The following is a 13,780-nucleotide window of genomic DNA, read 5'->3' as shown; positions in this document are numbered from 1 at the left end:
TAACTGAAAAATAATCCTTAGAAATATCTAAAGTTTTAATTAATGATTTTATAGAAACATTCCTATGTATTTTTCCCCTAATATAGTAAACTTAATTTATCATCTGAATTGTTCCACTTAAAGTGGATGAAGTAACTTACAAAGACTAATAAAACACAGGACTATAAACTAGAAATAGGTATAAATTATAAGGTGAAGGGAAAACAAGATAAAATGCAGTCAGGAATGAAGCTAACACAAAAATAGAGGATATAAAGTTTACCAAGGGTAAGCCACAAATTTGGTTATTAGTTTTCTAGTTGCTAACCAAAAGAAGGAAACCTAATCAGTTCTACAATCCACACTGCTTACATGAGAAAAATGCAAACCAATTTACAAAAAACAGAACAAGTGTACTTCAGTACTAGGGAGCCACTGGAACACAGCATTAATTATGCAGTTCTTTAACATACAGCAGTAATTAGGCTGATTAGATTAACTCTTAGACTGAACCTAAGGTGCTTCTTTCTAAAAACTGTTTCTCTCAGCTGATACTGTTAATACTGAGCTTTAGAGAATTCAAAACTGCACTTTGAAGCCACAGTTATATAGCTCTACAGCCTCAAAAAGTAGATTCACCTCCTTGGGCCTTCATCCTCCTCTAAATCCTGGCATAGAGATTCGTCACTATCTTGTTAATGATATGATGCCTTCAAACATACAGTTGACAGGGGGGAGGCAACTTTTCAAGTTATTCTCAGTAGAAGTGATTCAAATTATGTAAAATCTCCCATGAATGGAAGCAGAAGTCCCCATTCTGTATCATGTACTTCTAAAATAGTATTTATATAACCCTTTTATTTGACCTACTCTGATTCTAACATTTGTTCCCTGCTTCCTTCCAAAAAATGGTTTGAAGAGGTTTATAAAAATCACAAAGAAAACAAAATTAATAAGGGGAAGCCTGGGTTGACAGAAGAAAAGATAACTTTGACAAAGAAGATGACTTTGAGAAATAAAGTACAGGGAACTATATGAGACACATTTCTTTTTAAAGGGAAAACTTCTTTGCTATAATTTAGAAGACAGGTGAAGGCATAACAGAACTACTGTTCCATTGGCAGAAGTGAGTAGTTCCAACAGAGACTGTATGACCCACAAAGCCAAAAATACTTACTCCTGGCTCTTTATAGGAAAAAGTCTGCCTATCTCTGGATCCAGAAGAGTGGCTGCATGGTGTTTCCTCAAATTGTTTTCCCTAATTGATCATTTCTCTCAATTGGGTTTTTGATAGGAATAGGTGTGAGACAATTCATGTTATTTACTTTAGGTCAGTACACTTTGGAAGCTGAATGATCCAAACAATAAAATCAAATGAGTTATTTTTCATTGGATGGAAGTATCCATGTAGAGAGGGGATGCTAACATAGCAGAAACAAAAACTATCAGATGATTTAAAACACAGTACTTAAGTTACTTAAGTATAAATGATATATATGAGAAAAAAGGGCTGAAGGAACACACACGAAGTCTGATAACTACTTTTGTTCTTACCCCAAGAAGATAGTTCTCTTAAAATTCATGTTATACCAAACACTAAGGTTGTCCAAGTTTGCCCGTCAGACAAAGTGGTATTACTGTATATGGAAATGCATAGTTCTTCATGTACAAAATCAGGATTTATTACTGAATACTTCTACACAGCTAGCTCCCTAAAATCCTATCTAAAATCCTAAATGTTCAAAAATACTTTTTAAGGGATCACAATATGCCCCCTTCTACTATTTAAGTTCAAGCTTATTGTTAAGGAAGAGTTAAGTGTTTTTCATAAATATATTGTGATCAGAGATTACATACAGAACCCAGATAGTACCCATTTGTTTTTCAGATTAAATCACAACAGAAATCTAGGTACCTATAAAAAGTGGCCTGCAGAAGAACAATGTATTATTTTTGGAAGTTGAAGAATGTTCATACCTTGAAATGGTTAGTCTTTGGAGATCTCTGCTCTTTAGATTGTCTTCCTGAGACGGATCCTGTCATTTGTTTAAAAAAAAGTTTAAAAGTTGTAATTGTTACATTCTATTTATTCTCAGTACTTTATTACTATAGACATGTTTCAGTTTTATCCATAATAGCACAGCATAAAACTAGATTTTATATTCAATTTTAATGATATACCTCCAAACCTATACTAGGTATTTCTAAATCACTTCCAATTATTTAAAGTCACTGGTGCTTTAATTTTCTTAAAGAAAATAAAACTGCTCTCACATAAAAGAACTTGGGAGTCTTACAAAATATATTTCTGAAGACACCAATCTGAAGTCTATATTAAAAAAAGGGTAACAAATTTAACAAATACTGTTTATTCAAGGTACAGCTGAATGAATTCCATGAGAAAATGGAAGTTTATTGGTATTTCACTTTTTGGTGTTATTACAAAACAGTACAAAAATTTAAAAAGTTACTGTTTAAAAGTGAACTCAGTATGCTTAAGACAACTCTGTCACACACTTGTTTGCAAGGCATTATCATTTTAAGGGTCTATAACAAAAATGACGATCACAGGTACTAATTCTATTGGCAGAAGCAGCCACTATAAACTGAGAGAATAAACTTAAATTTTACTATTTCTTACTTACATAATCTACATGATGTGTCCTAAAGTGAAACATTAAAAAGCTTGCACAAGCACTTCATGAGTACTCTGAACTTCGGAGAGTGAAATATCAAAATGTTTTCTATTAGAGGAGTTAAACCATTTTTGGACCTCTGATTGTTCAGAAAATTAAGTTGCATTTTAGGGAGCGCCCTATGGAGAGGGGAAACAGAACTGGCCCACGAATCAGGAGACGTCTGACCACTAACAAAGCAAGTGACCTGGGACGTTTTTCTTTCCTGTTCTCCACAGGAAATGAAGAAATCAGGTCACTTTTAGTTTCTTTGTATCATTAATTAAAAATAAACATTTTAATTAGTGTATACCTAAACATACATGTACAATGGAAATCTTCCTCATTTTTAAAGCCAATGATGATATTAAAAAAAAAAAAACCTGATAGTTTGGGTTGGAAAAGTATTGTTCCAGCTACCGCCTAACAATTCAAAAGATCTAATGTAAATCAGCAATAAGCACAAAGGAATTCTCTCTAATATTCAAAGACCCTGTTCCTGGCCAGTCATCAGTTTGCCATGTTTTAAAGGCAGTAATGGATCTATTTCCCAACTAGTGCCATGTGGTGTGGGAGTTTCACATAAACAGGCCATGGCTATACAATCTTGGGAAACATTGTTAAAGTTAAACAGGTTCAGATACTAGAGGACTTCTCAGAACCTGTGGTACACCACAGCACATTGTGAATCTCTAAATGGGCTATTAAGTACCTTAGACATCTGCATCAACTCATTTTACTGATCCAGTTTTTCCTACACTTCTTTGGCCCTAGTGTCTGTTTTTCTCAAAGAATCAACTGTTCTGAATATAAATGGCTGGAATATTGGGTGATACAGAAAGTCTAAAAGGCCCATAGTGGAACTGACCCTGAAACGTTCACTTGATTAATACCAAACACTAATCAACTGAGTTCACTAAGTACTTAAAAAAAAAAAAACCCACCAAAAACCAAAAAAACACTATTATGTCCACATACTATTTCACACTTTAGAAGGTGTTATAAAATATGTTTCACAGAAAGTACCAATCTTAAAGATATTTGTAAATATGGCTAGAGCAAATATAAACAAGATTATTAATGTGAACATAAATTTCTCTCCTTGGATTACTCTTTGATCCCCATATCGAAGAGGACTCTGATGAGCAACACCCTGAAACAGGATTTAAAAGTACACATCCCTGGGGCTGGCCCCATGGCTGAGTGGTTAAGTTCGCATGCTCCGCTGCAGGCGGCCAGGTGTTTCGTTGGTTTGAATCCTGGGCGCGGACATGGCACTGCTCATCAAACCACGCTGACGCAGCATCCCACATACCACAACTAGAAGGACCCACAACGAAGAACATACAACTATGTACCGGGGGCTTTGGGGAGAAAAAGGGAAAAATAAAATCTTTAAAAAAAAAAAAGTACACATTCCACATCATCAAGATTTCAACTTGGAACCCTTGATAAGTTGATACTAAGCATTTCCACTCTTGCTTTTCCTGGTTTATTTCCTTATGTTAGTTGTGAGCATTTTTTACTTTAAATCTCCCTTCCCCTTGCCAAATAAATTTCTATGAGCGTCAGGGCCATATCGTAAATCCTTTTTTAAAAAAAATATTCCTCCCTTACCTCACCTTCAACTCTTCAAGTTTCTTAGTCTCTCAGATTCAATTTCATTAGCAGTAAAAAAAAAAGTGATTTCTAAAGTTTCTTCTACCTTCAAAAGTCTGTTTCTGTGATTATTACAGATGAATTAAAGTAAAAGCAAGTTTATCCCCTAGCACCATCTAGTGGAAAAGAGTAACAAGAGCTGAACTATAATGCGTGCAAGCACACACAAACCAGCTACCCACACCACACACACACACACGCACACACAAACCCCCAAAAGCACTCCTTTTCTGGACTACCCTAATAAAATTTTTTTGAAACACATTCACTTATTGAATATACTATGTACTAAGTGCTATGCTAACTGCTACATATTATCTAATTTAACGTCCATGAAAAAATAGGTATTTAATGTCTATTTTACAGAAAACAAGTTCAGGATAGTTAAATTACTTTCTTAATTTTACATGGTTAATAAGCAACACCATAACTATAAGCCAAATTTTTATGATTCCATGGTACTGCTTAATCTCTATAAGGAAATAACCATTATGTATAAAAGCTATCAAATTATTTCCTTTCAAGTAGAACGTACATACTGATAATTATAATTCAGAACTTTAAGATGCACATCTCTTCTTACAAGCACATCTTTTTAAAAGAAGCCTCTCAGGGACTATGGCAACTGGGCTTGTGAGACAGGATGCTGGAAGCCTTTGAAGGAATCGTGGTATGTGGTCACAGGTTCAAAGCTGGGAAAATCAACTTCAGATGTCAGGTAGGAAAAAATACATTCTGGCTCTAACAGGAGTTGACAGTAATTTTTGTAGTTAACTGTTTCCCCCTTTGTCAGGCCTGGGGGCTCCAAAGCAAGTTCTCATTGTTCAGTTCAGAGGAATTCATTTGGTCAAGGCCAAAGCAGAATGCTGTATTATTCGTAATGCCTGACTCATTCTTAACCAGTGGTCACCTTCGAGAAAGACTACATTATAGAAGAGAGAACTGCCAGCTCCACCTAAGGACACTTGGGATTTGGGGGCAGGATTCTGGCTGGCAGTCAGGAAGTGTGAGAAGTAGTTCCTTTTTCAGTTTGTGGCATCCCAGAGGAACCTGGGGTAGGTGACATGGCTCCTCAATAGTGTTGGAATGCTCTGATCGGCAAAATGGTTGAGTTGACAAATAATTTGAAATACATGAATGTATATATTGGCTATCTGACTCCAAACTACTAAGAGTTTCAGTTTCTTGTAGCAACTATATTAAACTTTGCATTTGGTGTACTGCTCTCACACTCCTCTGCTTCTTTATCATTTCTTCTTTTGCTCCTCAGCACTATCTGTCATGACATCTGAAAACAAGTATCCAAGCTTGTTAGAACCAGTGTAAAGTATCAGGAAATAGACTCTTGGTTAGAACTTGAGAGGCAACTTGTGTTTTAGTAGATGACGTTAGCCTAACCACACGGTAGCAGCTCAGTAGGGGTTTTTTGTGTTTTTTTTCCGCCCAATGCTTGAATTCTCAGCTATTTGCTGAAAATTAAAGTTGCCCCAAAAGTATTAGATATCTGAAAATTAGTGGACTCTATAAAAGATTTTTTAAGAATTCTAAAAATCAAAAATTGTCTCTTATGGTGTCTAAATTAATCAAATTATTAAGTTAAATAAAATGAGAAACCTAAAACCTGAGTGTTCTTTAAACTTTACAAAGAAAAGATGACTTAAGGAAACTGAAGGAAAGGGAGTTTAAAAGAACTACTTTAATAAACAATAAGCTTTTTTAAACAACAAAATTACATAATCCTGGGACTATGCTAAAAGTATACAGTATATCAAACTTTCACAAAAATGATTAAAGGGGAAGATAAAGGTGAATTTTTCAGAGACTATAACTCTGGAAGTAGTTACAATTTATCTTAACTCTGTTTTAATACTTAGTTATCAATCCTACATATCATGCACACCAAATACTGATTTCTCAATGTAATAATTTTATAGTACCGTTTGTTTGGCTTTTTGTAGCTCTATTTTGAGATCGCTACATTCTTTCCTCATCAGTTCCAGTTCTTGTTCCAAACCATGGATCTTTAGGTCACAGCTCAACTTTTCCACCTCCCAGTTTGATGAAGGTGGATTTAAATTTCTTATCACTACAAAAAAAAACAGACATTAAAATTATTTCTGCCTTCTACATTGGTGGCAATTTCAAAAAGGTTATGCTAGTAAAATGTAGATTTTAGATAAATCAAGATTAAGATAGTGACAAAAATTCAATGAGGCTCACTCAGCTTACCACTCCATCTAGCCCCTTTAGAAAATATAAAGTTTGACCATCATGCCTAGAACATGACGTCAAACGAATTTTATTTGTAAACACTCTACTGTAGAAACTCAATACAACTGGATACTAACTTACCCTTGACTTAGGTTCCTTAGTCTCTCTATCTAGAAAAAGCCCCAGCCAGCCAGCATAAGAGATCTCATCTCAGTCTCCTACCAAATGGTCTCTCAGAGGTCTACTCTTCAGCCTGTCTCATCAGAGTGTTCATGGGAATAGGCTAATATCCATATCCCCCAGACCTAAGTTTTCACCCCCAGCATCTCATCTGTACATTTTAACAACCCTCAGAAATTAAAGAAAAAGAAAGTAATTCTAACTACTCTATAGTAGAGTGTCTAACAGTGGGCAAAAGTTCAGTAGGAAAGAAAAGCCAGGACATAGTAGTGGGCAAGACGCTCTGACAAGGATGGGGTTCTACTCCTTTCTTCACCTACTTCATCACAAACTAGCCCTGAATAAAAAGCATCAAGTTTCCTAAATGAAAAATGCAATTTATACTTAAGGAAAAGTTAAAATACACTGATACTTTGTGAAAGCAGAACACAGAAATTAATATAAGGCTAAAAATTAAAAAATAAGGCCTTAGCATACAGATATAGGAAACTGATAATGGCTATAACACATAAATGGAAAAATGTATTAATTCCATTAGAATATTTATAACAAGTAAGTGGCATACCCTGCTGAGTTTCCACCTCTGTTCTTAGCTGGAGGAGTTCTACTTCTTTAGATTGTAGCTGTTCATTCAATACTTTCAAAGATTCAGAGTTGTCTTTATTCTAGTTAGGTAAGGAAAATGCCAAATTACATTCAATTAAATCTACAGATTGGTATTTATGTATTAATTTTCACACAGACATTGAAAATAACTGACTCTAGCCTTTTAAAAAAGCAAGGTTGGAAAATGAACTCAGTGTTTCACGAATCTTCCCCTCCCCCACCCCGCCCCCTCTAACTTAGTACATATTCTTCACTGGCTTTTAACACAGTAACAAATTTTATCAGTTTTTCAAAATAAGTCAGTGATGTTAGATGTATTTAAATCCTAAACATCATTACATACTAAATATTTACTTTGTACAGATATAAATTACAAATATTACTTTTAGAAATTTCTATTTTTGCCTTGAGCATGTATATGTTCAACTTTTTATTTAATACATATAAATATTTCTCTTACTTCTAACTTTAAACCTCTTGAAGTAGAAAACTCATTTGCAACGTACAGATATCATTCTTTCCAAACCAACTTACCATTTTATCCAACTTGCTCTTCAAATTATCTCTATCAATGCAAACCTCCCGATACGCATGATAGGCCTTATTTACTTGTTCTCGCCCCACAGAACTTGTTTCTTCATCTAATCGCGCTCCTATAAGCTAATGGTATAAAATTAGAAGAGAAGGCTTAAGAAGGGATTCTACATAACAAAAATAAGTCAGTCTTCTGATGGCTCCACATCTTACTTTAATAAAGCCTGGACTATAATTAAGTGAACATTTCACTTCCATACAATTAAGCTTTAGTGATTAAGACAGGAAAAAAAGTACAGAATAAATATTTGTAAAAGTCTTCTATTTTATACTTTTACTTTATTAGTATTTTACGTTTTGTTGTATCTGTTTTATAGCATATTAATTCATCATACTAAAACAGAGTACATCATTCTTTTATAGTGCTTAGGTGCTTTCCAAGGCAGCAGTATTTAATTTCCATCATCAGAAAAAGTATCAAGTTAAGGTGTACTTGACTTTAAGGAATAGATATGTTAGTTCATTAAATCCTGTATTATTCCAGAATGGGAATTATAGGATTGTTACTCACAAAGTACAGAAATATTTCCAATGTTAACTATACCAAATCGCACTTTTCTACTGAACTTTAAAATAAACACAACCACGAGCTCCAAAATGTTACCTTTTCTCACTCTGTCCCAGTATGTCACAAAATGTCACAAATTTATTTAATCACAAATACGAAGAAATTATGATTATTTTTACAACTGACTCCCATTCTCTTACTTCTGCCAAATGAATCAAACTGTATCAAGGCCCACCCTCAAGTTTTTATAACATGATGATCCATTTCCTTGGTTGCTAAGAATCCATTTCCTCTCCCCTGTGGAAGCTGCTGTTTGTAAAATACAAATATGCTGATGTGATCTGAAGAGACATAAACTAAGTTAAAACTTTAAAACTCAAAAATAAATGGATGAATGAGGAAGATTTCCCAGTACACAAAGCCAAGTAAATCTGATGATTTATAACTGAATCAGCTACCTTGCTTATATATTCTGTAACATTTGGGAGTATCAGGTTTCTGCATAAAAAAGATAAACAGAGACATTTATTTATCAGTTAAAAGCATTATTCTTATTATGTGTATTCAAGAAGAAAAGAGAATATTGAGGTAAAGAAGACGTCAGTCCTGGAGAAATTTCAGTCCTGGTAAAGATATTATTGAACATATTAGAACAATGTTCTAGGAGCTTTCTCCTTTGATACTTATTTTCCTTTGGTAGCATATAATTTTTTGCAGAGATTTACAAATCCTGAATAAAATACATACAGCTACAAAGGTAAGGCAAACTGAAAAGAGATGTAAGAAAAATATTTGGAATATATTCCCTCCGAGTTGTTAAATCCTATTCTACAAATACTTACCAAACATATGAAATGTGATACACAGTATGATAAGTACAATGCCCAGGGTTTTGAGATTAGCAGTGATTATCCTTGGAAATGCAGTACAACCATAGAAGACAGGACAGAAAAATATTTAAAATTTCAAATATTTTGAATTATTCCTTAAGTCACAGAACATAATGAAAGTAACAGACAATTACCTTTTCTTCCAAAAATCTTATTCTTTTCTTTAAGAAAGAGTTCTCTTTCTCTGAATCCTTAAGTCGTTTTTTGATGTCTTCATATGCAGTGACAAGGGCAAAATGAGAAGCAACAGACTCATCTCCTGAATATATTGAGACTGGAGTCACTATATCTCTCCTATGGGCTTTTTCATGATTCAGAATGCAGATATCGTCTTCTACCAGTGCATCCATGACAGCTATTTAAAAGAACAAAAATATAAAATACAAATGTCTCGCTGAATAAATGAGCAGGAAAAAAGACATCTATTTAGAATAATGTGAATATTGGGGTAATGCTTAAAAACTCCTTCTTCTTTTAGAGGCAGTATAGCATACTGGTTAGGAGCATGGAATCTGGAACTAGACTGCCAGGGTTTGATCCAAGTTCTACTACTTAAGTGTCTGTGTGACTGGGCAAGTTGCTTAACCTCTCTGCCTCAGCTTCCTTATTTATAAAATATAAGAAATAATAGAACTACTTCGTAGTGTTCTTAAAAATATTAAGTGAGCTGATATCTAGAAAGCATGTAAAACCATAAACTAAGCTATTATTAGTAAGTTTTATAAAAAGTTGTGAAATACCATTTTCATTAAAAGGATAAAATACTTTGAACACTTTATACCCATATATTTCTTTCTCATCAACATTTCCACTTAGATGTAAGCAGTAAGTTTTATAGCTTCCCAAATTATTAATTTTCAAAAACTTTGAGTATAATTCATTATAACATATTCACAGAAGTTTTAATGCATTATCCACTGTATTCTTTCCATACCAGTAACTGATTATGCTTGTACCTTCACAATAGAAGACAAAGGAATTAACGTTTGAATGCTCACTATGTCCTAGTACCATGTACCACATTCTTTTAATATTATCTCATTTAAATTCATCCAAACAATTCTATGAGGTAGGTATCACTTACATTTTATTGGAGGGATTGAAAAGGTAAAGTAATTTGCCCAAGTTAAGGCTAGGAGAATATTAGCTCTGTGAGGGCAGAGGTTATGTCTGTTTTGCTTATCACTATATGGAAGGTGCTCAATAAATATTGGTTATTGAGGGGCCGGCCCGGTGGTGCAGCGGTTAAGTTCACAGGTTCCTCTTCAGCGGCCTGGGGTTTGCCAGTTGGGATCCCGGGTGCGGACAAGGCACCCCTTGGCACACCATGCTGTGGTAGGCATCCTACGTATAGAGTAGAGGGAGATGGGCATGGATGCTAGCTCAGGGCCAGTATTCCTCAGCAAAAAGAGGAGGATTGGCAGCAGTTAGCTCAGGGCTAACCTGCCTCAAAAAAAAAAGAAAAATTGGTTATTGAATGAAAAGTTGACAGAGTAGGATTCAATCAAACTTGACTCCAAAACCTAAGGGAAGAGGCGAGTTACTTCATTAGTTAGTGAACAATATACTTACTTTGTACATCTACTTTTGCTGTTAGGTTCAGCATTACTTCCCCATCTGAGAGCTAGGTTCCTGAAAAACACTATGGAAGAAGAAATTGTGGCTGAAACCTTTTAAGACCTCATGGGAAAAAAACAGGGTAAGAGATACTACAGGTCATAACAGAACCTAAAAACTCCTTTAAAATATTTTTCAGTTTAAAATACAAGACCAAATGCAGCATTCTAAATAACGGCCATCAACAGAATTTCACGTATCTTAGATTAGTAATTAATGATTACTGAAAAATGTTTTTATTTACTATGCCCTGCTTGAAATAACATTTGATTGCTTACTAGTGTCAGTCACTGTTCCAAGAATACTATAGATGAGGAAATTGAGGTAGAAGTTTTTAAAGTGATTTTCCAAAGTAACATAGTAAATGGAGACTGAAGATGTAGACAGAGGTGACTAAACTACAGAATCCATGTTTCACTATGCCTGCTCTTCTCCAAAACTTCTGATCTCCCTCCGTGTATCAATCAATACCTGTAAGGTCTGGTTCGATTTCAGACAACATGAATACTAAGGAAAGGTTTCGTTCGTGTGTTTTTCTGGGTCTGGTCTTTTATCACTGTATTTTGTTTTTCTGATTTCATAACTGAAAGCTTCCAATTGTTCTTAACTAAAGTGAGAGTTGGGTGTGCTAGCAATTTGTTTATATCTAGGATTACAGGAAAGGTAGACAAAAGAAATGTGTATACTACACGTCTGAGTAGGTGAAACCTGACATTCACTCAATCTTCACCAACACCAATTAAAAAAATTCTAACGATGAAGAACTCCTACTCTTAGGGTAGAATCTTTCCCAGTTTATCAAGAAAGTCCAAAAATAAGAAAGGACTATGCAACCTACAATATCCCAAAAAGGTGGCAGACCCTCATAACCATAATTAACTCCTTGTGCAAGTTGTACTTTCTCCTAATGATGGAGAAAGAGTTTAAGTTTTCTTTCTCTAAAGGGGTTTACTTTTCCCTCTCTGGATTCAACTTTATTCCAAAATAACAGCATACGTCATTCCAACTATCCTGCTGTTAGCTGAAATCCTCGTATTTCCCTTCCAAAAGGAAAGTATGGGCTATTCCCATACTGCAAACTGCAAGTATGCATATGTACTCCACATAAAACTCTCTCTCACACTGTATCTTAAAAGCAGAACAAGAGTAGACAGCTAGTTAAGTAGCAGGACGCAGTCTAGTTTAAGGAGAGGTAAAACTGTGCCTATCCTAGACATCTGATGTATAATATCTTAATATCCAACCAAATGACCAAGATTTATTCCACTGGAATAATTTTTTTCTAAAGACATCTGAAGAACAAGAAATGGGCATAAATTGCTCTACAGTCAAAATAGATGTCTCACAGTTTGTGTACTTTAAGGAACACAGCCTACATGCTTTTGCTTTACACAGAGTTCTAACTGGCTCAGCTATGTGATTTCCTAGTCATTTATTTTTATCGTGAAACAATCATTCACTCAGCAAGGAAAATCCAGTGTGGGAGACAACTGAGCAGAAAAATAATTATTATGCCATAAAGGTAAGTAAGATATTTTAAACAATAAAGAATGCTATGGGGATTGATGGGTAGAGAGGAGGAGTGGTTTCCAAGGAAGGTGCTACAAAACACAAAAGATTAGATGACTCTATTTCTTTTTCTTTGGGTCAGGGAGGATTGGCCCTGAGCTAACATCTGTGTGAATCTTGCTCTACTTTGTATGTGGAATGCTGCCACAGCATGTCTTGATTAGCAGGGCGTAGGTCCATGCCTGGGATCCAAATCAGCAAACCCTGGGCCACTGGAGCAGAGTGCACAAACTTTACTATGCCACCAGGCCAGCCCCCAGATGACTCTTAACCCCATACTCTTAAGTGAAGACAGTGGGTTATTTTCACTGTACTTAAACCTAACAGTTTGCTAACTTCCAGCAGGGAGAACAAGTTCAAAGACCTGAAAGCCTGTGGGGAGAAGGGATGAGAAAGGGAATGGCAACAGATGAAACTGGAAAGGGAATGGAGACAAACTGAGATGGTCCTTTATGATACAGCAACTATAGAATTTGGTCCTTATTTTGTGGAATGTAAGACAGACTTGGACATGATTAATGAATGTAAAGAATAATTACACATTTGTGAAATATATTAGCAACCAAATGAACTTCGTATTGTGCTAAGTGTTTTATAAATATTATCCCATTTAATTCTCATGAATACCCTATGAGGTATAAAATCTTATTACATCCATTTCACAGATGATAAAACTGAGACCTGGAAAGGTTCTGAAATCTGGACAACATCAGATAATTAGTACGTAGCACAAGCACTTGGATTTCAGAATTTGAGCTATTACTATTTTTCCCTCCCCAATAAATCTTTGACACACTTCAATTCATCAAGCACTACAAAACTAGGAATCCCTTGAAAGGTTTTTAAGTACCTTAGATAGAAATGAGTATACTGATTTAACAATGTCACATTTTTATACTGTATGATAACTAGTTATTTTTAGCACAAAAGTAGTAGTCAGACTGGCATATTTTACATAGTTATATCTGTTGCCTATTTTATTTATAAATCACCAGAAAGTTGCATATGGTGGTCTCTCTCTAAATATAACAAAACACTATCTGCATAAAAAAGCTTCTGTCAAGTTTATGACATTATTCTATATATTTATTCTATATACCATAAACATGACTTGAAATACAACAGAAAGCAGCATGAAATTGCTTATTTGTCCTAAAAATTATGAGAAATAGCCATATATTAAAGCACAAATACGAGAAAATCCACTAGCATCACAGATATGCATAAAGTTTTAAAATAATTGTCATTTAAGTTTGTTGTAAAATAAAATGAAAAATTTAGTATCTATCCTT

The 13,780-nt window shown here is 34.7% G+C and overlaps 1 protein-coding gene across 3 annotated transcripts in view; it reads right to left on the bottom strand.

The window, feature by feature from the left end:
• AZI2 (5-azacytidine induced 2) overlaps positions 1-13,780 on the bottom strand; it is a 28,555-nt gene that overhangs the window by 8,146 nt on the left and 6,629 nt on the right. For 2 of the 3 annotated variants that reach the window (XM_044754280.2, XM_014840932.3), the window contains 6 exons: positions 10,875-10,944; positions 9,437-9,657; positions 7,845-7,970; positions 7,270-7,369; positions 6,251-6,399; positions 1,957-2,015 (listed from right to left, as the gene is read on the bottom strand). In XM_044754280.2, coding sequence (XP_044610215.1) covers positions 1,957-2,015; positions 6,251-6,399; positions 7,270-7,369; positions 7,845-7,970; positions 9,437-9,657; positions 10,875-10,908 — 689 coding nt within the window. In that variant the 5' untranslated portion in view covers positions 10,909-10,944. The remainder of the gene's footprint in view (positions 1-1,956; positions 2,016-6,250; positions 6,400-7,269; positions 7,370-7,844; positions 7,971-9,436; positions 9,658-10,874; positions 10,945-13,780) is intronic. The other variant, XM_014840934.3, reaches the window with a different exon arrangement.

The sequence above is a fragment of the Equus asinus genome, chromosome 21, assembly GCF_041296235.1.
Source record: "Equus asinus isolate D_3611 breed Donkey chromosome 21, EquAss-T2T_v2, whole genome shotgun sequence".
NCBI classification, from domain to species: Eukaryota; Metazoa; Chordata; class Mammalia; order Perissodactyla; family Equidae; genus Equus; species Equus asinus.
This window is presented reverse-complemented; position numbering and strand designations above follow the sequence as displayed.